Genomic DNA, 26,318 nt, shown 5'->3' with positions numbered 1-26,318 from the left:
TGATCACCTCTGCAGTTTTTACTTTTTGTTAAAAAAATGTAAAAAACTGAATTTTTTTTTTTAAATGTTTTTAATTTTTTTATATTTTGTTATAAAAAATTTAAAACAGGTAATTTTTCTCCTTCATTAATGAACGCTGATGAGGCGGCAGTGATGGGCACAGATCAGTTACACTGATAGGCAGCACTGCTAGGTGGCACTGATTGGCACTACTGGTGGGCATTGATAGGTGGCACTTGTGGGCACTGATAGGTGGCACTGTGGGCACTGTTAGGTGGCACTGTGGGCAATGTTAGGTGGCACTATTAGATGGCACTGATGAGGCAGATGTGCCTCTTCCACTTTGTGACCGATGTCCCTCACATCTGAGTCGGTGATCGGCTTTTTTTCTACTCACGCTGTCAGCGTGAGTAGAAAAAAAAAACAATTACCGAACTTTTGTTTACATCATGTGATCAGCTGTCATTGGCTGACAGCTGATCACATGGTAAGGGGCCGGGACAGGCCCCTTCCTTAGATCGGTGATCACCCAAGTCTCAGTGACTCGGTGATCACAGCACGCTCGGAGCGCTTGCACAGGGGTCCCGGGAATTCAGGTCCGCGCTGTGGCCGTCATTCGGCCATAGCGTGGATGCCAAGTAGTTAATGGAAAGCTTTGATTTTTTTTTTGCAAAAAAAGTACATGAATGCTATATTGGTGCATAGGGGGGCTGGAATTTAGAAAAAAAAAAGTGTACAAAGGTGAACTTACACTTGTTAAAGAGTATCTTGTTTGAAAAATACACTTATTTTCTTGAGTTTATGTGCTCCACTCGGGGTTAGGCTCCTGGTTGTTTAGAGAAGCTTCACTTCACCTGAGTACCACAAACCAAAATTGCTATTTTTTTTACATTCAAAGCAACCCATCCATCCAAGTCTCCCTGCTTTTTTTTTTTTTTGAGAATTCACTTTGAAAAACATCCCCTAGCATTTCTGGCCGTGGCCATTCTTAGTAAGGGCAGATGATTCATGTAGTATGCTAGCAGCATAAGGAGTAAAAATAATGTTGACGGAGAGAGTGAAGTTTCGCTTTAAGTATGGATGTGCATGTTTTCTTATTGTTATTATTGATGCCCTTTCTGGACTAATGGATTTTGGGTGTAAATACTAAGACAAAGCAATAACTTGCGTGCCTTAAATTTGCTCCATGGATCTTCTTTGATGTTTTTTTTTTTTCTCTATCACCCTGCACGGCTTATTTTGTATGTCTTGTTTGATTGTCTATGGAACAATTATCTTCCAAATAAAATCTGATGAAAACAAAACAAAAAAAAAACGCTGGATAAGCACCTAAAGGCTCTCGGCTCCCTATACCTTCGCTGCCCTACCTTGCAACCTTTTTTGCTGCCATGTCTGTCTGTCAGCCCTTAAAGTTATACTAAAGTCGTGTGTGTGTGTGTTTTTTTATTTATTTTTTATTTTTTTAAACAACAAACCTGTTTATACTTACTTACCTGATCTGTGCAGTGGTTCTACACAGAGCAGCCCACATCCTCCTCTTCTTGGGTCCCCTGCCGGGGCTCCTGGCCCCTCCCTCCTGCTGAATGCCCCCACAGCAAGCAGCTTGCTATGGGGGCACCTGAACGGAGTTGCTGCTCTGTGTCTCAATTCAGACATGGAGCCACCGCTCAGCCCTGTCCTCGCTCTCTCCAAATCCATGTGTGTTTGTCTGTGCAAATGTGAGTGAGTCTAATGGGAGTGGTTTCAAAATTATCAACCAGCTACGGCACCCACAGGGCTCTAATGAGGAAAATAGCAGGGTCTGCATCTATTTAGACGTGATTTCCTATTGGGATTATGTGATAGGGAAATTAGGTTGGCCTCACAAATATCGAATAAAGCTTCCAATATCTTGGTTATTCTAGTAACTTTTCACTGATTCGTGTCATTAAAATGTTATTGTTAGTGGACCAAGTCCTTGAGCGGTCATATTGCAAAGGGAGTTCCATGGGGGTGGTCTTCTCAAGTTCTATATTACCACAGCAAAATCCTATAAGACCTTTGTCTCACCCAGAGCTTGCAACCATGCAAGCGTCTGTGGTCACCTGTGCCATGTGCGTAACAGCAAACGGGAGCTATGGTGGAAAACAGCATTTTTGTTGCAGGGGATGCCTGAAATCTGACTTGTATCTTAGTGCTGACTTCTGGGAAAATCAGCAAGCCAATCACGCAAGCAGGAAATTGCATATCTGGGGGCTGTTCTGTGCACATTCCTTGTACAGAACACCACCAGGTAGCCATATTGCATTTTACAGACAATTACAGAACTGCAGATTGAAAAGGAAAGACCATTTTTTACTAACATTCAATTACAATATGACTTGTGTCGCAATTGTATATGATTGATATATATATATATATTTTTTTTTTAATTTGCTGTTTTTTTTTTTTCCCACGAAAGTGGATTTACCCTTTAACTTCCTGTTCTGTAGACACAAATAAGAGAAATTACCTAAAAGCAGGTTGTCACCAGAAGTGTCCCCAGTGGCAGATTTTCCTTCTGGTGGCAACTCAAACATTCTGGCAGTTGTTCTAAGCACCATCCAAAACCTCATAAACAGTTTGGCTTTAAATAAACTTTAAGTGTTGGGCTGTGGAGCAGCTGTGCAAGAAGCACTTCTATGCCACAGGATGGGGAACACCTCTTTGGAACATCCATAGCCTCCTTTTATTAAGAAAATCACTGGGGGGGGAAACAGCCTTTTGCCCCCTTAGGCCTCAGTCAAGCAAACCTACTTTGGAATCAAAGATGAGCTCCTTTCATTTTCCTCAGACTTTCAAGTCTAAGATCAAATCTAGAACTCCGTCCTGAAACAAGGCCTGGAACCCTAAAGCCTAGTATACACTGCTAGCTTTTTTCCTTCATACCAGAGAGCTGAACGAAAAAACAAAGACAGCTCGGGTTGGAGCCGCTATACTAACAATCTGATGTTAGTACAGCAATCTACCCTGCTGTTCTTTTGTCCCCCCCCCCCCCCCACGCGCTTAGCTATTGGCCGGGAGCGCTAATCGAAGTCAGTTGACAGACCTTTTTCGGTCATGCCCTTTCGAACAGAAGCCTGCTTCTGTCGGACTGGCTACAGTACACACGGGCCGAATGACGGACGGTTTCTTTTGAACCAGCCGATGCTGCTCGACATTTAAGGAATCCAATCCTGAGCGCAAGTCCTTCTCACCTTTATGCCCATTTAGTCCCGGGACATTTCAGACCCTGGGTTCAGAGAGTGGTGTCAAAGGGTTACAGTCTAGATTTTTTACCTAAACCCCTGCTCCACTTTATGTTGTCCAACCTGTCATCTCCGCTAAAATGAATGGACCTCTGTCCTGCTCTGTCACCGCTCTTGAGCCAGGGTGTTACAACCACCTGTACCGGGGTTTCAGGGGTTCTGCTCAAACCTATTCACCACTCCCAAATCTGAGAGATTATTTGTCCCATTCTGGACCTGAAAGTTCTCAATATGTTTGGGTGCAGAAATTCTGTTAGGGCACTTTCACACTGAGGCGCGGGGGCGTCGGCGGTAAAGTACCACTAGTTGGTTTTAGAGGTGCTTTTAACCCCCGCTAGAGGCCGAATAAAGGGTTAATAGTGCCAGCAAAGCGCTGCTGACCATTGAGTTTAATAGGCAGGGGCGCTTTAGAAGCAGTGTATACACCGCTCCTAAAGCGCCTCAAAGGTGCTGCTTGCAGGACTTTTTAAATGTCCCACAAGTGCACTGCTCCTCGGGCTTTCACACTGGAGTGACAGGAGAGGCGCTTTACAGGCGCTATTTTTAGCGCTATAGTGCCTCTGTGTGAAAGTAGCCTAAGGAATCTACAAGGTCAGTCATTGCTTCTCTTCAAGAAGAGGATTTTCTGGCCTCTGCGGACAAGAATGCCTACCTACATGTCCCTAATTTGCCATTGCACCTACGCTCCCTACGTTTTGCTGTGGGCATGCAACACTACCAGTTCAAGGCCTTTGTGCCTGATCTGCTCTTCTCACAGGGAATTTCCATTATGGGATTTTGGACTACAGTACACATCTTACCCCAACTTCAATACTGGAGGAGATGATACAGGTCACATAGTAAAAGTGAGCACCAGTTGTACAATCTGATAGTACTAAATTTAGGCTGAATGGTACAAAATAGAAAATATAATATTAAGATTTTTGTAATGAAAATGTCAACATATTGTGCATACAGATTGTAATATGTCTGCGGGTTTAGTAATTATACCCAATTGGCTTGTTAAAGTTTGCCTGGGCAAGGAAAAAAATATGCAATACATCTCTGCAATCCATGCAAATTGCTCCACTATCCCTTCACGTACAGAAAAATAGAGAAACTCTGTCAACCCTGCTCCGTTATATTTTTTTGCTAAACTACAAAATACACCTCATCTCGACAACATAGGAGGGAAGAGTGTAAAAGTCCAAGGGAAGGTCTAAACATATTGCAAGCAGTATTATCGGCAGGGTTATCAGCCCAGGATTTCTGACAGATATCTGCAGGTATGTTTGGCACTACTCTAACAACTATAACAAAATGCTTCTGAAAGTATATTAACAGACCAAAATGGAGCAAATAAGAGAAGGTCATTGTTACATTGTTACGGTTTACATAAAATGAAGTCCTTTCCATATGTAATGTTTATCCATTTTGGATACTATTAGCACCACCTAGTGATGATTTTGTGCAAAAGGTTTAGATATCCTTCATTAGCTAATATACATTAAAGTAAACGAAAAATGTAATATACTAATCATCAGATGTGGTGAATGCTTTCATTTTTTTTTAGGCTTTTTTCCCCTCATGATCTGGCCAGTAACACATCTCCTGTATTGGAGTACCCCCATTCTGGATGAATTAGCACAGGGGGCACAGCAGACAGCAGCATTGTCAGTCTGGGGGAGGGAGAGTAGTGTTAAATGTACTAGCAGATTTAAATACACCAACAAACAAATTAAAGCCACATTCCAGCTAATACTGTTGTTGTAACTACTTATTATTTTTTTTTTCTTTTAGGACCAAGTTTTTATATGAAAAACTGATCATTGTAAGCATCCTGTCAATGGTAAACAGTTTTCCTAAAACCGTTTTATTTTATTTTTTTATTTCAGGCTTCCCAGCCTAGTGGTGAGATATGGGGTCTTATTGACCCCATATCTCACTATTAAGAGGACCTGTCATGTCATGTTGCTATTACAAGGGATGTTTACATTCCTTGTAATAGGAATAAAAGTGATCAATTTTTTTTTTTTTCAAAAAAGTGTCAAAATAAAAAAAAATATATAATTAACAATAAAAAAAATAAAACATTTTTAAAGTGCCGCTGTCCCCGTGTGCTCGCACGCAGAAGCGAACGCATACGTAAGTCCCGCCCACATATGAAAACGGTGTTCAAACCATACATGTGAGGTATCGCCGTGAACGTTGGAGCGAGAGCAATAATTTTGGCCCTAGACCTCCTCTGTAACTCAAAACATGTAACCAGTAAAAAAATTTCAAGCGTCGCCTATGGGGATTTTTAAATACCGAACATTGGCGCCATTCCACGAGCGTGTGCAATTTTGAAGCGTGATATGTTAGGTATCTATTTACTCGGCGTAACTTCATCTTTCACAAAATGCAAAAACATTGGGCTAACTTTACTTTTTTGTTTTTTTTTTAAACACAAAACATTTTTTTTCCCAAAAAAAACGCGTTCGAAAAATTCCTGCGCAAATACTGTGTGAGATAAAAAGTTGCAACAACCGCCATTGTATTCTCTAGGGTCTTTGCTAAAAAAACATATATAATGTTTGGGGGTTCTATGTAATTTTCTAGCAAAAAAATGATGATTTTTACATGTAGGAGCAAAGTGTCAGAATTGGCCCGGTATTGAAGCGGTTAAACCTGCAGCACAACTGAAGCACCGAGCATATAAAGGCTCCATCCCCCCATGCACTGGTGCGGGAAAATGCAATCCTAATACACCTGCATAACCATAGCTCTGTGTTACCATATGACAACATGGCAGCATGTAAACTTCATACAAAAAAAATTATATAATATTATAAAAAATAATGTTTGAATCTTCAGTAATCAGAGAGATCAGACATTTCTTGTAGTTGGCCACCAGGTTTGCACACATCTCAGGAGGGATTTTGTCCCACTCCTCTTTGCAGATCCTCTCCAAGTCATTAAGGTTTTGAGGCTGACGTTTGGTAACCTTCAGCTAGCTCCCCCCACATATTTTCAATGGGATTAAGGTCTGGAGACTGGCTAGGCCTCTTCAGAACTTTAATGTGTTTCTTCTCGAGCTACTCCTTTATTGCCTTGGCCATATGTTTTGGGTCATTGTCATGCTGGAAGACCCATCCGCAACCCATTTTCAGGGAAGGAGGTTCTCACCTAAGATTTGACGGTACATGGCCCCGTCCATCGTTCCTTTGATGCGGTGAAGTTGTCCTGTCCCCTTTAGCAGAAAAACTCCCCCAAAGCATAACGTTTCCCCCTCCATGTTTGACAGTGGGGGTGGTGTTCTTGTGGTCATAAGCAGCATCCCTCCTCCTTCAAACACGGCAAGTTGAGCTGATGCCAAAGAGCTTGATTTTGGTCTCATCTGACCACAACGCTTTCAACCAGCTTTCCTCTGAATCATTCAGCTGTTCAATAACAAACTTCAGATGGGCCTGTACATGTGCTTTCTTGAGCAGGGGGAACTTGCGGATGCTGCAGGATTTCAGTCCTTCATGGCGTAGTGTGTTACCAATTGTTTTCTTGGTGACTATGGTCCCAGCTTCCTTGAGATCATTGACAAGATTCTCCCATGTAGTTCTGGGCTGATTCCTCACCATTCTCATGAACATTGAAACTCTACAAGGTGAGATCTTGCATGGAGCCCCAGACAGAGGGAGATTGACAGTTATTGTGTTTCTTCCATTTGCGAATAATCACACCAGCCGTTGTCACCCTCTCACCAAGCTGCTTGACGACGGTCTTGTAGCCCATTCCAGCCTGGTGTAGGTCTACAATCTTGTCCCTGACATCATCTTTGGTCTTGGCTATGGTGGAGAGATTGGAATCTGATTGCTTCTGTGGACAGGTGTCTTTTGAAGGGGTAACAAGCTGAGATTAGGAGCACTGCTAATCTCGGCTCGTTACCTGTGTAGAGGACACCTGGGAGCCAGAATTCTTGCTGATTGATAGGGGATCAAATACTTATTTCATTCATTTAAAATGCCAATCAATTGTATAACTTTTTTTAAATGCGTTTTTCTGGATATTTTTGTTGTTATTCTGTCTCACTGTTAAAATAAACCTAACATTAAATTATAGACTGATCATTTCTTTGTCAATGGGCAAATGTACAAAATCATCAGGGGATGAAATACTTTTTTCCCCCTCACTGTGTATGTGTATGTATATTGTATATATGTATAGTTTTCATTGGTCTAGCTTTGACCAGTTTAACAATGTAAAAATATACCATCTCCAAAATTCTTCTTTAAAGGCCAGCTCCTCAGCTGTGCATGTTGCCCTATGAGATTGTGTAGAAGGGTGTGTCTCTTAAGACTGGGCTGGAAATCCACAAAGCTAGGGAATTCCTTGTTTGGCTGGACAGGAGCATGGGTAGATCAAAAGAAGGAGCCAGCTTAGACCAAGCCATCAAGATGTTGTGTTGAAGGGGTCTGGAATGGGCAAAAGGAACAGCCGTAAAGGAGAGCACTATGAGACCCCAAACTCTCCCTGACTTTCTCTTAGAGGAGTGTCCCTTTTAACCCAAGTACCGAGTGTAGTTCTGGGAAAGAACTGTTTTTTTTCTCTGGAAGAAAGACTTTCGCTTGGTATGTGCCTAGAAACAGGCCTAAGGATTCCAGGTAAATCGTAGGTTGCAAAGCAGATGTTTGATAGATGATCACCTGATTGGAAACCTGAAGCATCCAAATTGTTCAGTGGGTGTTTGCAAGTAGCTGGAAGTGAGATGAACCCTAAACAAGAAGGTTATCTATATAATCTGTGACCTGAATGCCCTGAGTTCTTAGAACTGCAAGAAGAGGTGCAAGGACCTTTTGTGAAAACTCTCCCACAGCCTTCTGGGACAAATCACAGGTCCCAGAAAACTGCGGTACCATTCGCACAGCACGGCTTGCGTATGTGCAGTGGGAAACCGGCTGTGAAGCCACAAGGCTTCACTGCTGGTTTCCTGTAGTTAAAGTGGTTGTAAAGCCTCAAGTCTTCTTTCGCATTCTTTGTATAAAGGTGAAAAACCTTCTGTGTGGCAGCTCCCCCCCTTTTTCTTACTCGAGCCCAATCCAATCCAGCGATGTGCAATGGCTCCAGCTGGTGTCTCCTCACTGGACAGATTGATAGTAGCAGGAGCCCTTTGGCTCCCACTGCTGTCAATCAAATCCTGTGACATGGGAGCGGATGGTGGGGCCGGTCCGTTCGTTCAAAAGTCCGTCGGAAGTCCGTCAAAAGTCCGTCGGACCAGTCCGGTCAAAGTCTGCCCGTGTGTACGCGGCATTAGACTACACATCCCAGGGATCTCCACGGTGACATGAAGCTTGCTGGGAGTGACCATATAAGGAGCGAGAAGCCCGTGCAGAGTCTCTTGCTCCTGGGCCTGATGCAAGACGGACCTCTCTCTGTGTGACAGGGAGAGAGAGGTCGCGGCCTACCATGCAGAGCCTTAATTCCAACCCGAGGCCTAAGGGGCCTAGCTCTGTCATCAACTGTCAGACATCCTGTCGCTAACATCATTGGATCACTTCCTGTCAGTGTGTGTGCGTGGGGCAAGTTTCACTTCGGAAGACTGAGACAGCGGATCCGCTGCCTGAGTGCTGCTACACGTGTTCCCGTCCCGAGGATCTCGGATCGATTTGGTCGTTGGTGAGAGGGCAAATTGCTCGAACCTTTACATATTCATTGCCACTATTACAGAACACTGTGCACAGACATCTTTACCCCCAAGAACACTTTACTGCATTGCTTGTACACCGTGCTCAGACGCCTTAGATCTTCACCACTAGAAACCTATTGCTTTATCTACAACCAAACGGATTACAGTTAACAAGCTCCATCTAGCTAGTGAAGAACATCAGATCTGCTCTTTCATCAGGATAGCACAGGCTGGCTAGATTACATCCTTCTCAAAGTAGCCACATCAGTAGTTAAAGTGGTGTTCCGGCCGAAATTATACTTTTAGAATAAAAATACGCCTATAATACGCAAGCTTAATGTATTCTAGTAAAGTTAGTCTGTAAACTAAGGTCTGTTTTGTTAGTTTATAGCAGTAGTTTGTTATTGTGTAAACTTACAGCAGGCCATGGCCATCTTAAGTGTGGGCATCTGAAGCCAGACTGTATTTCTTCCTGGATCTCATCCTTGCAGATCTCGCACATGCTCAGTGCAGCACAAGCAGTGTAATAGGTTTCAGGTCAGGTTTCCATAGCAGTGTCAGAGGAAGTTGCCGCCCCTTCCCAGAAGGCATTGCAAACAGGAAATGATGCGATGGGCCACGGCCAGTGAGGAGGAAGTGAAAAATGAATACAGCAGATATACAGTAGGTGCTGAGAAAAAAAATTTAAAAATATCCAATTCGTTTACAGTGCACAGTTTAGTGAAGGATGCTGAAGAGTTGTAAAAGTGGGTGGAACTCCACTTTAACTGCAATATCCACTAGGAGGTGACTTCGGATCTAAATATAGTGTACATATATGTAGATAACATTGTTCGTTGATGAACTATTGTTTGTGACCTTAGGAGGAATTTGTTTGCTGAGTTGGCGCTGTTAAGCCGGCTCAGTGGATTCATTATCTCTGATTGTGAAATAACTTATTTTTATCTGGATCGAGTAAAATATTTCAGGACCTGATATTACTGAGTTGTGTGATTCTTGATGCACAGTGTTACAAGGATGTCTGAACCCAGAGTGTCAGGTGGGTTGGAAGGTACACTTGGTCATGGCCGTGCAGATGAGCAGGTCGTTTTCAGCAGCCCCCAAGGGGGCAGTACTGCATAGTGTGTGTGTATGTGTATATATGTATGTATAAAAAAAATATATATATATATATCAAACTGTGTGGTAATCAACTCAACTCAAACGAAACAAAAAAAGTATAAGTGCACAGAAATAGTTCACATTTCTAGCTTTTCGAGTGAAAAAGGCTGTGATGCTATTCTACACCAAACTGTGTTACTCAGAAAATGCGAAGCAATATCATTCAAGAATATTACTTCATTGCCCTACCACCAGTGTACAAACCAACTTGCCAAATGAATATGACCTTTCTTGTATGAGTTCATCGGTGCTTACGATAATGGTAATGGCACCAGATCAACAGCTTGCAACCTTGATGTTCAAGAAGAGCTCCAGTCATATTTATGAAAATTAAATGTTGGCAGCTACAAAAACTGGATCCAGCACTGTGATCACCCTAATGGACTGCGCTGTGCATTGAGTATAGTCCTGCGGTCTTCTGGGACCTGTGACATGTCCTAGAAGACTGTGGGGAGGGAGGGGGAGGAGAACCAGGTACCCGCTCCCCCACCCCCCATAACATGTGCCAAAGGTAAAAAAGGGGGGGGGGGCCTTAAGGCTCAATTCACATCTATGCATGTTGCTTTTGAGCATTTCTGCAGTGCTTTTTGTGGTGCTTGCCGCGTTTTTGGACACGTTTTTACCGCGCTTATACCGAGCTTTGTGTTTTGTTTTGTTTTTTTACACTGTATATAGCTGGTTGCTAAGAAGGGGGCCAGGAAGCCGGGGGCCGCGTCCTTAATAACCGATGAGTCATCAGCTGTCAGTGAGCTTTCCCGCTGAATGTAAAGAAAAAAATTGCAGACTAAAAGAAAATCGTGAAAAAAAACAGCGTGGCATCCCCCCTCAGGTCCATACCAGGCTCTTGGGTCTCGTATGGATTTGGAGGGGACCCCCCATGCCAAAATTTTTTTAAAAATGGCGTGGAGTCCCCCCAAAACCCATACCAGACCCTTATCTGAGCATGGCAGGTCAGGAAAGGGAGGGGATAAGTGAGAGCCCCCCCCTCCTGAACCATATCAGGCCGCATGCATTCAACATGGGGGGGTGGGTGCTTTGGGGCAGTTGGGGCTCTGCGCCCCCCACCCCAAAGCACCTTGCCCCCATGTTGTCGGGGACAAGGGCCTCTTTCCGTCAACCCTTGCCCAGTGGTTTTCAGGGTCTGTGGATGGGGGGCTTATCGGAATCTGGAAGCCCCCTTTAACAAGAAGGCCCCCAGATCCCTGCCTCCCCCTATGTGAATGAGTATGGGGTACACTGTACCTCTACCCATTCACCAAAAAGTAGTGTAGCGTGGGAAAAATACAGTAGACAGTTTTTGACAAGTCTTACATTAAAAAAATCTTCTTTCCTGCTTCTCCCTCCTCCGGGCTTCTCCTTCTCCCGCTGCTTCTTCTTTCGCTCTTCTTCTTTCTCCTGTCTTCTTTGTCAGGTGTTCTTCTTCCTCTGCTGCTGATGACCCTCCTCCTATGCTGAGTCACGCTTCCGCCGACGATCCTCCTCCGATGCTGCGTCCGGCTGATTTGTCTGCGCTGATGTCAAGCATGTCTTGGCCACGGCCCCATCGTTATCTAGGACATGCTTGACATCGGCACGGACAGATCAGCGGGACGCAGCATGGGAGCAGGGTCGTCGGCTGGAGCGGTACTCCACATTGGAGGAGGGTTGGCGATGGCAGAGGAAGAAGAACACCAGACAAAGGAGACAGGAGAAAGAAGAGTGGAAGAAGCAGCAGGAGAAGCCCAGAGGAGGAAGATGGAAGAAGAAGCGGGAAAGAAGAAGATATTTTTAATAGAAGACTTGTCAAAGACTGTCTACTGTGTTTTTTTTTTCACGCTGCACGTTTTTTTTGGTGAATGGGTAGGGGTACAGGTACCCCATACTCATTCACATAGGGGGAGGCAGGGATCTGGGGGCCCTCCCTATGTTGAGGGCATGCGGCCTGATATGGTTCGGGGGGGGGGGCGCTTGCTCGCCCCCCCCTTTCATGAACTGCCTAGCTGCATGCTCGGATAAGGGTCTGGTATGGATTTTGAGGGGACCCCATGTCATTTTTTTTTAAATTTGGCATGGGGGGGGGGGGCCCTCCGAATCCATACCAGACCCAAGGGCCTGGTATAGACCTGGGGAGGGGGACCATAAGCTGTTTTTTTTTCACAATTTTTTTTTTTTTTTTAGGAGGCAATTCTTTTTTTTTTACATTCAGCGGGGAAGCCGGGGTACTTGCATTTTGGATGCGGGTCAATTGAAGACTATTACATGGAAAATGTTGCATTTTGGGTGGAAAAAAAAAGTCCCCGACCCTTTCCAAAAATGCAAAGGCACAAAAATGCATTGATGTGAGCATGTCCTATAGGAACCCATGTTAAAAAATTTCCCTGCATTTCTGCAAAATGCATAAAAAAACGCATTAGTGTGAATCGAGCCTAAAGCGGAACTTCCCCTTTTGGATGGAGTGCAGCTTTAATCGCATATACGCCCACACCAATCTCAGCATTAGGATATTGACAGCAGAGAACATGGAGAGGGGAACAAACAGGCTACATAGTGTGATATTGTATGGACCACCACATTTACTATATTAAAGAGGGTACTCGCAAAGAAAATATACAGTGCCTTGAAAAAGTGTTCATACCCCTTGAAATTTTCCACATTTTGTCATATTACAACCAAAAACATAAATGTATTTTATTGAGATTTTATATGATAGATAGACCAACAGAAAGTGGCACATAATTGTGAAGTGGAAGGAAAATGATAAATGGTTTTCAACATTTTTTACAAACAAAAAAGTGTGACGTGCATTTGTATTCAGCCCCCCTGAGTCAATACTTTCTAGAACCACCTTTCGCTGAAATTACAGCTGCAAGTCTTTTTGGGGATGTCTCTACCAGCTTTGAACATCTTGAGAGTGAAATTTTTGCCCATTCTTCTTTGCAAAAAAGCTCAAGCTCTGTCAGATTGGATGGAGAGCGTCTGTGAACAGCAATTTTTTTTTTTTTTATCAAAACATTTTTTTTATTGAGACAATGCATAAAGTGACATAACTGTACAGAATATACATCCAACATCAGCAGGTAAAATAGTCAACATTGTCCAAACAACTTGTGAACTATTACTCGGTACTATATCTGATAGAATAGTAGGAAACGCTCTGTTTTAGCATTCTGTTTCGATTAGTCCGAGCACCTTTAAATACACACACAAGAAGGAAAAAAAAAAAAAAACAGGTAGTAACATTTTGTTCTCTTCCCAACCCCTGACTCTAGGTGTTTCAAAATCTCAGTAACTTATCCATCACCAACTGCGATAGGGTAAGACTAGGATTATCTACCCAAGGCTGCCAGATAAAGTCAAACTTTAAGGCCGCATTTCTGTGTCGATAGGCCAGTTGTTCTCTCAGAAGGAGGGAGTTAACATAAGATATCCATTGATATGTGTAAAAGGAAGAAATTGGTGGGACTTTGAGTGAGGTATAGGGGTGCCGCTCAGGTCCCCCCCTCCATCCCGATTAGATGATAAAAAGTAAAAAATAAAAAATAGAAGGTAGCGGGACTTTATATAAGCACACGGGAGCAAGGATATATAAAAATTAGTAGCTTTTAATGAATTCAGATTATCATAGAGTTTTTGTATTCAAATGATTCAATGCATTTTGCTATATATAACCATTTGTACAACTATTATAATTCATTGGAGCCAGAAAAATATACATAAATACATATTCCAACAAGGAATCAATACATAAGAAATATATAAAAGACATTTAGAACATGGTTGCATGATTGAATAGGTAAAATATACAAATAGGGAGATCAAAAATAAGATTTCTAAAGAGAAGAAAGCCAATTGTATTGGAACGGCCTGACTAGATGCATCATTATGTACACTAGCTTGTTGTTGGCTCTATGCGTTTCAAGGTCTTTGTACCTATCATCAGGAGCAAAAAACCATAGTGATAATTTAAAAAATAAATAAAAATAGAAAATGTTATTGAAAAGAAAAAAAGGGGAGAAAAAAGAAAAAAAAAAAAAAAAAGAAAAACAAAAAGAAAAAAACCCAGAACGGGCAAGAAGGGTCCCACCTTCTTGGACCCAGCCTGCCCATACACTTACATGCTGGTCCTCACAGTGGTGGTGCGGCCATGAGACCCCCAGACCAGACCAAATATGCCCCGCAGCTGAGGGGACATGCTGTGGCGGGCAGAGCACAAAAATGGACGACGCCCCGCAGGGGTGACAGTGTGGAAAAAGGTGGTGGATCAATGGAAACAAATCTGGGGAAAAAGAAGGAAGTTGCTGTGAAGTGGACAAAAGCAGGACCAGCGTCTGACGTTGGGGATATGTTTGCGTGGGCATGGCAGTTATGGGCTTCCTCCCCGCTTGGACTCTACACTTTGACTCCGGATCAGGTACACACATCCCCCTCTCACCATCATTCTTTGTTTCCCATTCCAGTCCTTTTTCCCTTCACCCCCTTTTTTTGTTTTCATCCCCATTCTTTTCCTTCCTCCTATACCAAACTTCCCTCACTTTCCTCTATTTTCCCCCCTTGTTTTTCATCTTCTGCTTTTCTCAATTTCACAGCAACTCTTCTTTATTCTCTGTTTCTCATTTCCAGTCCATTTCTCCCTTCACCTTTTTCTTTGTTTCTATTTTCACTCTATTCCTTTCTCCACATCTACTTCTCTCACCCTCTCCCACTCCCCCCCTCTGTTTTTCACTTCCTGCTTTTGTCCACTTCACAGCAACTTCCTTCTTTTTCCCCAGATTTGTTTCCATTGATCCACCACCTTTTTCCACACTGTCACCCCTGCGGGGTGTCGTCCATTTTTGTGCTCTGCCCGCCGCAGCATGTCCCCTTAGCTCCCGTGCGGGGCATATTTGGTCTGGTCTGGGGGTCTCATGGCCGCACCACCACTGTGAGGACCACCATGTAAGTGTATGGGCAGGCTGGGTCCAAGAAGGTGGGACCCTTCTTGCCCGTTCTGGGTTTTTTTCTTTTTGTTTTTCTTTTTTTTTTTTTTCTTTTTTCTCCCCTTTTTTTCTTTTCAATAACATTTTCTATTTTTATTTATTTTTTAGATTATCACTATGGTTTTTTGCTCCTGATGATAGGTACAAAGACCTTGAAACGCGTAGAGCCAACAACAAGCTAGTGTACATAATGATGCATCTAGTCAGGCCGTTCCAATACAATTGGCTTTCTTCTCTTTAGAAATCTTATTTTTGATCTCCCTATTTGTATATTTTATCTATTCAATCATGCAACCATGTTATAAATGTCTTTTATATATTTCTTATGTATTGATTCCTTGTTGGAATATGTATTTATGTATATTTTTCTGGCTCCAATGAATTATAATAGTTGTACAAATGGTTATATATAGCAAAATGCATTGAATCATTTGAATACAAAAACTCTATGATAATCTGAATTAATTAAAAGCTACTAATTTTTATATATTCTTGCTCCCGTGTGCTTATATAAAGTCCCGCTACCTTCTATTTTTTACTTTTTATCATAAGATATTCATTGTTTCCCTGTGGGTACTGTAGCTGCCATCCAGTATCTAGCATCTAGTCTAGTGATCATAAGATACATTCCCTTCTGGTGCATTTCCTCATCTATGGCTCCCAGCAGACATACTAAGGGAGTCATTGGGACGGGTACCTGGGCCAGGCTAGAAATGTATTGTACAACTTCAGTCCAATAACGATTACGTTTTGGGCATCTCCAGATCATGTGTATAAAGTCACCTAGTTGTGCTTTACAATTTGGGCATAGAGGAGATTCTCTTATCCCCAGTCATAGAGTTTGTCAGGTGTCCGATAAACCCTATGTAGTATAAATAGCTGTGACAGCCTATGAGACGCCGAGATAGAGACGACTGGGATCGATTCCATGGCCATATCCCACTGGTCCCCGTCAATGTCTGCCACCCATTTTGCTCTACACTTCAAAGAAGCCGGGTCTTGGATAGAGGACAATAAAGTTGCATACATTTTAGATATTAAACCCTTCCTTGCCTTTTCCTGAAGGATCTCCAGCAGCAGAGGAGAGGTAGTCACTGTCAAAGAAAGTGTGTTTTTTTGTGTCTGCAGAGCATGTCTGAGTTGGGGGTATTAGTAAAAGCATTTTGAGGGCAGTGAAAATTCAGCGCTAAACTGTGCAAAAGATTTTAGTACATTACCCATGTATATCTGTGGGGGGAACCAAATCCCTTTTTGTCACCATGTAGAGAATCCCTGGAGTTTATTTAATTCCGGGTCTCCGGGGTTATTCCACAAGGGAATAAACCCCAAAAAGCCCTCAACAGACAAGGCCTCCCGAAAAGCCTTCCAAACCTTTTTAAAGCGGGAGTCCAGCGACCAATCTTTTTTTTTTTTTTCTTAGGTCATTGAGACACTTTGCTAATCCCAAAATAATACTCACAGTTTGGGTGTAATATTTCCGCCTCTGTCTGTTTTCGTACTGAAGAATAACTTAAAAAATGTGATGCTGGCTGTTTCCATCTTGCTTGTGGGCATGTGAAGCCCACAAGCATTGATTTCCGGGATGCGGTGAATGCTGTTCATTCACAGCTTGTTCATGCGCATGATCATTGTTTCCGCACTGAATCTTGGGAAGCCTGACACTAAGCTCCCAGGAGACAGTGCGGCACCGAGGAAAGGCAATAAACACGCCTACTCCCATAGAAGGAGAGACAGGAAGTGCCACAATAAAGTACAATATAAAGGTAATTACAGCGATAAAAATGTTTTTCGTGCAGCATTTGAACATCTATGCAATTAACTGAGGGGGGAAGATTAAGTTAAAAATTTGAGTGGAACCCGCTTTAAGGAGGACAGCCGTTGGGGAAGAGGGGGGAATACTCGTCAAATCCATTTCCATATGGGAACCGGCCTTTAGTTCTTGGTTGATCTGGGTCACTAAATGTACTATGGGGTTGTCGTTACTATCCTGGCCCCAGCCAGCGAATTGCTGCATTTGGGAAGCCAAGAAGTACATTTTAGGGTGGGGAACCGCCAAACCCCCTTTGTCCTTCCCATGCTGTAATATATACAAACTAATCCGAGCCCTCCCACATTTCCAGATGAGATCACGCATCTGTGTGTCCACCCTCTTGAACCATTTATTGGAAATCCACATAGGGGAATTGTTAAAGATCTACAGAAGTTGTGGGGCTCATACCATTTTGATCAGGTTCACTCTTCCTACTACCGAGAGGGGGAGTTTACACCAGCTAAGGCATTTTTCCCATTGTCTATCTAGCAATCAGTCCAAATTTAGCCGGAGGTAAGTAGAGGGGTCCAGGGACACTATCGCACCCAAATATCGAAAGGAGTTGGCAATGGCTATCTGTCCGGCGCCTGTGGGCAAAGGAGCTGTGAGTGGGTCTAGAGGCATAAGAATTGATTTTGACCAGTTAATAGAGAAGCCTAAGAAGTCCCCGAACTTGATAACCGTTTCCATTAGCATCTGTAAGGAGCTGGCCGTGTCCCCTAAATAAATCAAAGCGTCATCTGCATAGAGGGAAATCTTCTCTTCCAAGGGACCTGTCAGAAACCATGAATCAGACTGAGACAGAAGTACAGTTAAATCACACTTGTTTAATAATAATAAAAAAAGCTAAACAGAGTAAACGTAGTCAAAACATAGCCAGAGTTCAGGAACCGGAACAGATAGTCAGACAAGCCAAAATGTCGGGGGAGCCAGAGATGAGCGTAGTAGAACAGAAAGCAGGATCCGGAGCCAGAAGGAATGTCAGCCAAGCAAGTCTTTACCTGGAACACATGAGAGCGTCTCTAGAGATGTGACCATGGCAAAGGCAGAGATCATCTGGGCTGGACGGCTTAAGTAGGCAGGACTGATGAGCAAGATATCATCCACAGGTGAGTCACTGTGGAGAGATAGGAGCTGGCAGTTAGCCGACAGTTGAGCAGCCAGCTTAGAGAAGGAAGGGCTGAACCCAGCCATGAAAGGACCTCTCTGAAACCCTACTATGTCAGACGTATTGCGAATTAGTATTGCCAGTGGTTCCACCGCCAGTGTGAACAGCAGAGGACTTCACCCTTATGTAGGATAAAGTTACAACGTTAGCCAGTGTCAGCTTTAGGGGAAATTGCATATAATATTTAGCTACACAAACCAGGCCCAGTATGTAGTGGAATCTTTGCCCAGTGCGCCACCTGGTGGAGGCTGAGGTAAACTTTAGTGATGTATAAGCAGAAGTCCGTTCCATCTGTAGGGAAGAGAAGAGAGACAAAAGCGACAAAAAAGTTACTGTAAACTGAAAGTAAGACCCCTTTCACACTGGAGGCATTTTTCAGGCGCTTTAACATGCCTCATCTGCAATCCTAGTGGGAAAGCCAGAGTGCTTTCCCACTGGGGCGCTGTGCTGGCAGGACATCAAAAAAAGTCCTGCAAGCAGCTTCTTTGAGGCGGTTAAGGAGCGGTGTATGCACCGCTCCTGAATCCCTCTCTGCCTATTGAAATCAATAGGAAGAGCTGAATCGGGCGCTTTTAACCCTTTATTCGGGTTAAAAGCTCCCCGCTAGCAGCCGAAAATCGCCTCTAAAACGAAGGTAAAGTGCCACTAAACCTCAACCCCCCCCCCTCGCGCTTTCAGTGTGAAAGGGCTCTTAGTGCAATGATTGGTCAACAGGGCCTTGTAACACCAAGCAACTCCCCAGCAATAGTGGGGGTAGAGCCCTCACAGGACCGTTCTTGGGAGGCACAATTGCAGCCCAGAGGACATAGAGCTGGAATAAGATAACTGTAGAAAGTTCTCTACTTGCATAAATGCACAATGAACAGCACTGTGTTTCAGGGCTGTAGTACAGTTAGGTGAAAACCAAACCTTCCCCGTCAGTTAGGTCAATTGCAATAAGGCACCTGTAAAGCAAAGGTTAGAATGAGGGACATTGCGCTGTTCCTATGGCGGATGCTGTGCCAGGATTTGTTCCTCTCTGTAAAGCCAGTTCATCGCTGCAGTGGGGTTATAAAAGAAATGAGAATTGCCATTGGCAAGGACCTTCAGCTTCGCCAGGTATAACATGAAATATTGGACATTGAGAACCCGTAGCCTTTTCTTGATATCCAAGAATTTGGAGTGCTGCCTCTGCACTTCTGCAGAGAAATCCGTAAACAGGCATACTTTGGCATTATCAACTTTGAGGATTCAGACTGACCTGGCCTTGGATAGTATGGCATCGTGGTCCTTGTAATTCAGGCGGTGAAACAGGAATGGACACGGTGGGGCCCCCTGTTGTGGCAGCCGTGAGGGAACCCGATGGGCCCTTTCCACTGCAAACATGGGGAAAATGCATCCTGACCAAAAGTGTCGGTCAACCAGGCCTCAATAATGAAAGCTACTGGGCATTTACCCTCCGCCCGTTCTAAAAACTTATTTCAAATGTCACATCTGTAAACTATTAACTCAAAGACTCACATTCACACTAAAAGGGAAAACTCTGCAGAGATATATTTTTTAAAACACTAGCAATAAAATGAGAACTCACAGAGTGGGTTAGGTTTACTGCCGGTTCACACTTCTACGATTACAGACATCGCATGTGATTCACACCGCACTGCTGTACGGATCACATGTGATGTCTGTGCGATGCGAATTCAGCCATACAGATTGCATGGCTGAATTTGCACTGCATTCGGACCAAAATCGCGCAGGACCCTTTTTTGTCTGCACCAGAATTGGATCGCATGGGTGTTCACATCCATGCAATCCGATTTCTGTCCAAATTCCCAGTTTGCAATGCGATATGCAAACCGATCTGGGGGTGTCATTAACTTTGTATTGACACCCGCAGCAGTTCGCATTGCGTTGTGCGAACTGCCTGTGAGTTGTATGTTATGCAGGAACCAGCACTGGTTCCTGCATTGCATATGTGTGAATCGGCACTTATAGGGCAGAAGCCCAGGGGGCATATCCTCAAAAGCTGGCCAGTGCCCAATCACCTGAAGGTACCAGTGTATAACCCATGGTCTGTTAATATTCAGCCTGCTTCCTGTACTGTACAATTAAGATAACAGATTAATCTACAGTATATAGGGAAAAGGGGAAGAGAGAACAGGTGTTACTATAAACAGAACAGGGGGAGAGAAACAGGTGAATCTATAAGACCCCTTTCACACTGAGCCGCAGCTGTATTAGCGCTAAAGCGCTACTCGTTTTAGCGGCGCTTTTTTGCTGCTAGCGGGGTGCTTTGAACCCCTGTAATTTGGCGCTTCCGAAGCGCTGCCCATTCATTTCAATGGACAGGGCGTTTTGGGAGCTCTGTATACACTACTCCCAAACCGCCCCAAAGATGCTGCTTGCAGGACTTTTCCTAACGTCCCGCAAGCACACCACTCCAGTGTGAAAAGACACATTGCAATGAATGGGAGGTGGTTTTCAGATGTTATTTAGAGGCTATTTCTAGTGCTAAAACGCATGAAAACCGCCTCAGTGGAAAAGGGGTCTTAATAGAACAGTAGAAAAGAGAATAATTGGATCTATAAATAAACAGAAGACAGAATGGTTGCATCCATAAATAGATCCGGGGAAGTCGGAGTAGAAAACCGTTGGAATTATAAATAATACAGGGGAAGACCCATTGGACATATATGGAGAACAGGGGAAGATAGAACACTCAAATTTATAAATAAAACAGGGGAAGAGAGAACTGATGAATTTATAAATAGAACAGGAGACGTATCTTAGCACGGGACACATAAATATATCTCTCTACCTTTTTATGGACAATTACATGGTTGCCAACAGTTAAGATGGCGCGCACGGTCGGTCTTCCTCTCACCTATGGTAATTTGCAGTGTCACTTCCGCTCCCCTAGTGACGTGTATTGTGCGCCGGACGCTGCCCATGATACAGGGATTTGTGGAACAATTTACCAGGTGATCGAGGAGACGGGGAGAAGATACTGCGAGCACCATGATCACCTCGGCGGGTGAGGATCTGTGTGTTGGAGGGCCGGGGGGAGGGAAGCCGCCTGCTTTGGTGTAGGGGGAGGCGGTGTTAGCTGACTCATTGTTCGGTGGTTGTGGAGGCTGGACGGATAGCAGGCCTAATACCGGCACCGTACCGTGCTAAGTATAATGGGGAGAGGGCCGGTAGGAGAGCAGCTGAGGGGACAATGGTCACATGCTGACTCACCTCAGTGTAGGCCTTGTGTCTCCTCATCGGCCAGCCTGGCCTGTTCTCCTCACTGTACACGTTGTCTGTACCAGTGTTTCTCCACTCCAACTCCAGTCCTCAAGGCTCCCCAACAGGTCATGTTTTCAGGATTTCCATTATTTTGCACAGATAAATTGAACAGTTTCACTGCCTTAGTAATTATCACAGCCGTTTCATCTGAGGGAAATCCTGAAAACATGACCTGTTGGGGCGCCATGAGGACTGGAGTTGAGAAACACTGATCTGTACACACAGGGCTGGGGCTCTGCTCCATTCACCTGTACTCAGCGCTTTCACGCACAAGTCTTACCTGTAATGATAGGCTCAGGCGCATTCCCAACTTCACGTGCCCGCCAGGAAGCTTACACTGCGCAGCACTAATCACAGGCAGTGAGACATTTCCCAGTGTGTGGATGCACAGATCAGGAAATGTCGCGCTGCGCAATGTAAGCTGGCGGGCACCATGTAGAGTTGCGAACACGCCTGAGCCCATCCTTACCTGTAATTGGGTGTGCCATCTCCTGCTGGCTGCTGATTCATGTACAGATTTTCCCTTCACAGCCATTGGATACTGCCCTGAGCAGTGACCTTCTGGTGCAACAGGGCTTAACTGCAGGACTACCAGTGTGAGAGACCTGTGCTAATCTCCTGCCCGCTTTTCCATCCACACAACGCAAATTATTATTGTCCCACAAAGTAATACATTCTGTGAATGGGTAGAGGAGCTCCTGGCACTCATCCACACCTTCTCCATTAACAGAGTGCATCAGACAGTAATAGTAGGAGTTCTGTGAATAGCGAAGGCTTGGGTGAGCAGCACAAGTTCTTCACATATGCAGCCTTTGCTGTTAACCCCTGCAGCAGAGGAAGATCCACATTCCAGGCAGTATCCGGCATTATGGAGAGAGGAATTGAACATGACGCAGCAGCCTGCAGGATATGGGATACACACCATTACAGGGTAACTCGTGTGCTTGGTGCTGCGTCCCTCGTTAAAAAAATGACTGAACTTTAGCGTTAAAGTACAAAAAGTGTCGCACCCAAATGAATTTATTTTTATTGATGTACCAAGTATGGAGAGTCACTTTTTTAAAGCTACAAGGTCATGGTTGGTTGTACATAGAGCTTCTGTGAATGTACAGTAGGGTAGTGTTCCCTAGTTACAGGGGACAATGGGCCACAACATAGTCAGTGTACAGGTATTGGGTAAAGAGACGTGGGGAGGATTTGTAAGAAGAATGGGGGGGGGGGGGGGGGGTCTGCAGTCAAGGGCTTACTTTGAGTCACCTAGGCCTATCTGAAAAAAAAAAACCCGAACATGGATTAGAAGGTTCAAAAGGCCTCAAAGTCTGAGGGCAGGTAATCTTGTATCCTTGAGATGACGCCTTCTCAAGAAGGGCCAATTTATTGCTTAGTATAGTAGTTATAATAAGCAGAGTTTAAATAATATTTTTTCACTAACCTCCCAAGCCTTTTCCATCCTCTGGAATTCTGTACCTCAGTCTGCCCAGCTATGTCCTACTCTCTGAAGAACATAACTTCAGGTAATTCTGTCATTGGCTCCACCTGAATTTTACTTTCTCCATCAGCTCATCCCTCACATTTATTCGCTTTTGTATCGCTTGCCCCTTCCTTTTAAACTGTAAACTCTTACCAGCAGGCCCTCTGAACTGTCTTGTCCTGAATTGTGTTGTAACTGTACTGTTCCCCCTTATTTTATAAAGCTCTGCACAAGCTGTTTGCATTTACATTACATATCTGGCAGACATTGAAATCCATTTCTGGTAACCGAAATTGCAAGTTACTTTCTGTGGTACTTAGTACTGCTCTAAATTGCTTTGGGGAAGCAATATAAGTACCTTCCCACATGTATGGTGGATGTGGCGGTCAAGCACCCATACTATCTAAATATCTTTTTCAGCAATGCTTTAGGGAAAATCCTAGGGTGGCCAGGGACTCACCCTCCTCATTGGCTAAGACAACAGTGGGCCAATGAGAGAGAAGAGGCAGGGCAGAGCCATAGTTCTGTGTCTGAATGGACACACAGAGCAGCGGCTCAGGTGCCCCCATAGCTTACTGCGGGGACGCTCGGCAGGAGGGAGGGGCTAGGAGTGCTGGCAAGGGATCCGAATAGAGGAGGATCTGGGCTGCTTTGTGCAAACGCATTCCACAGAGCAGGGAAGTATAACATGTTTGTTATTTTTAAGCAACAAAAAATAGACTTTTAATATCACTTTAAAGTGACACTAAACCTTTGTTTTTGTTTTGTTTTTTAAATAACAAACTAGAGCTGTACAATTAATCGTTAAAAAATCATGATCTCGATTCAACCCCCCTGACGATCTCTATTGCAGAGTTTGCCGATTCTTTCATGTAACAAGTGGAGAGACTTATCTGCTCACTCAGCTGTCAAAAGAAAACATCAGGGCAGTCTGCCAAGTTTTTAAGATGAAACATTGTAACTAACTTCCTTCTTAGATCAAAGGGATAAACGTCTGTGTGAAAAAAAAATCCAGGCAGTCCGCCAAGTTTTTAACAACGTGTAAATCTTTTTCTGACACTCGTTTCTTAAGTTAAAATTGATATTTTTTGCTAGAAAATTACTTGGGAACCCCCAAACATTATATATATTTTAGCAGAGACCCTAGGGAATAAAATGGCGGTTGTTGCAATATTTTATTTCACACTGTATTTGCACAGCAGTCTTTCAAACGCAATTTTTTTGGGGAAAAATACACTTCAATGAATAAAAAAAACGAAACAGTAAAGTTAGCCCAATTTTTTTTGTTTTAACGTGAAAGTTGTTACGCAGTGAGAATCGTGATCTATCTTCTAAGCAAAAAAATCGTGATTTCTCATTTTAGCCAGAATCGTGCAGCTCTGTAACAATCATATCATACTTACCTGAAGCTGAAACGATTAATTGATAAAATAGATAATAATCGACAATGAAAATCGTTGTCAACGATTTTCATTATCGATTAGTTGGTCTGCTAACGGCACACCTTCCTCCTTGCCAGTTCTGCCTACGTCCGAGTGTTACTATCCCCTGTGTAGTGTGTACAAGCCAGCGCAGCTTTATTCTCATAGCGGCGTTCATGTGACCGGGGACGGCCGCCTCTCTCCTCCTCGCTGACGTCAGCGGGGTATTCTCAGCCCCACCTGCTTTGCTGCCTCAATGTAAGAGAGAGAGAAGCAGCTGTGAGCGCCGAGCTGCGATATAAGGTAGCAGCTTACTTTTTTAATACAATGAGTGAACTTGGCAAAACATTCACTTTGGTATTTCTGTGAGGACAAGTGCCCCATCCTATGCATTTCTGGGGGGGTATAGTGCCCCATCATTGGTCTTCGGGGGGGGGGGGGGGGAATAGGGCCCCATCACTGGTGTCCCTGGGAGGGATAGGGCCCCATCACTGGTGTCCCTGGGAGGGATAGGGCCCCATCACTGGTGTCCCTGGGAGGGATAGGGCCCCATCACTGGTGTCCCTGGGAGGGATAGGGCCCCATCACTGGTGTCCCTGGGAGGGATAGGGCCCCATCACTGGTGTCCCTGGGGGGGATAGGGCCCCATCACTGGTGTCCCTGGGGGGGATAGTGCACCACCATTAGTATTTTTTCATTATTTTAAATAAACGAAAAAAAGAAAAAAAAGGCATATTATGTGTGGGCTTTTTTTTTTTTTTTTTTTTTATGATTTTCGAAACCATATTCGGCCAACAAATCGATTATGAAAATCGATTATGAAAATAATTGTTAGTTGCAGCCCTACTTACCTCCACTGTGCAGTTCGTTTTGCATAGTGTGGACCCGAACCTCGTCTTCTGGGGTCCCCCCGGCGGCTCTCACGGCTCCTCCCTGCATCGGTAAACCCCCTGGGAGAAGCGCTCTCCCTGGGGGTTACCTTGAGAGTCCAGCATTTGCTTCTGTAGACACAGTGCTGGCCTCGCCTGACTGCTAACACTGCAGTTATGTGATTTGTGTTTTGTAAGTGACAGTGATCGATTGATACTGCACATGGGTAGGTTGGGCGGAGGGGCTAAACGCAGGTGCTAGCAGGTATCTGGGCTGATCATTTTTTGGAACCCTAAACTACTGGGGACACTAGTATAAATCTGATCAGATCAAATATATTGGTCCGTTCAGACACTATACTACTAAGGGAGGTGTATGGTGCGTGCGTAGGTGTTAGCGGTACTGGCATTAATCTGACACCTGGGGCTGACGCTAAAACCTAACTGATGTCACCCGCCAGGCGATTAAACCTTTATTCAGCAATATATGGCAGGTACCCTGATGCTGTAAAAACTTGACAGTAACTAGCTAACTACACGCTGACAGGGTGATCAAGGGGTTAAACCTTTAATACCGGGGGGGTCCTATCTGGGCCTACTACTAAGTACCCTGACACTGATTAATGGTCACAAATGACGCCAGTACAGTGATCAAAGAAAAATATGAAAACTGCACTTGGTGACGCTGACAGGGTGTGACGGGGTTACCTTGTGGGGGTGAAAAGTGTGCCACTGTGTCAGTGTAGTTTGGGTGCAACTCACGTTTTGGATGTCTTCTCTGGAACGGAAAAGAATTCCAGAGAGGGAGATGATATCACTTCCCCTGCCTGTGTTTACATTTACAGGCAGGGGACAATCTCCCATTCGCCAGAACCGATCACTAGCTCCAGGCCAGAAATCATTGGCCTGGGCTGGAGACTGATCGTTTCTGAAGCGAATCCGATTGCCATGGGTGCGCATGCCCCCTAGGCGGCCACACGCCCGACGTACAGCTACGATGCCTCGCCCAGGAGAGTCAACCTGCCGCAGTAGCTGTACAGCCACCCAATCACTTTTTGTGCTCTCCAGAACTGCCCTCCCCACCCCTGGACTCTACTGTCCCACCTGCAGGCCCTTCACTTATGGAAAATATAGGGAACTGAAAGTGGTATTTTTTTTTTATTTATACCTACAGGTAAGCCTATGTTAAGGTAGGTACAGTAAATATCTCCTAACATGCGCAGTTTAGAAGATATTTAGTTTAGTAGCAGCTGGTGATATCACCGGCACTTGCACACTGCATTCACACC

The 26,318-nt window shown here is 44.2% G+C and overlaps 1 protein-coding gene and 1 long non-coding RNA gene across 2 annotated transcripts in view; one reads left to right on the top strand and one right to left on the bottom strand.

Annotated features, from left to right (window-relative positions):
• Positions 1-17,637: 17,637 nt before the first annotated feature.
• LOC141139926 (uncharacterized) lies at positions 17,638-20,887 on the bottom strand. Its single transcript, XR_012243837.1, has 2 exons — positions 20,796-20,887; positions 17,638-18,289 (listed from the first exon to the last, which is right to left on the bottom strand). It is a non-coding gene; the product is annotated as an uncharacterized lncRNA (long non-coding RNA).
• The window catches only part of PSMD1 (proteasome 26S subunit, non-ATPase 1), a 139,198-nt gene continuing 133,753 nt past the window's right edge, over positions 20,874-26,318 (top strand). The window contains exon 1 of the mRNA XM_073626518.1: positions 20,874-21,011. Coding sequence (XP_073482619.1) covers positions 20,996-21,011 — 16 coding nt within the window. The 5' untranslated portion in view covers positions 20,874-20,995. The remainder of the gene's footprint in view (positions 21,012-26,318) is intronic.

This window comes from Aquarana catesbeiana, linkage group LG04 (genome assembly GCF_042186555.1).
Source record: "Aquarana catesbeiana isolate 2022-GZ linkage group LG04, ASM4218655v1, whole genome shotgun sequence".
NCBI classification, from domain to species: Eukaryota; Metazoa; Chordata; class Amphibia; order Anura; family Ranidae; genus Aquarana; species Aquarana catesbeiana.
Note: the sequence above shows the minus strand (reverse complement) of the source record. Positions and strands in the feature narration are given on the sequence as shown.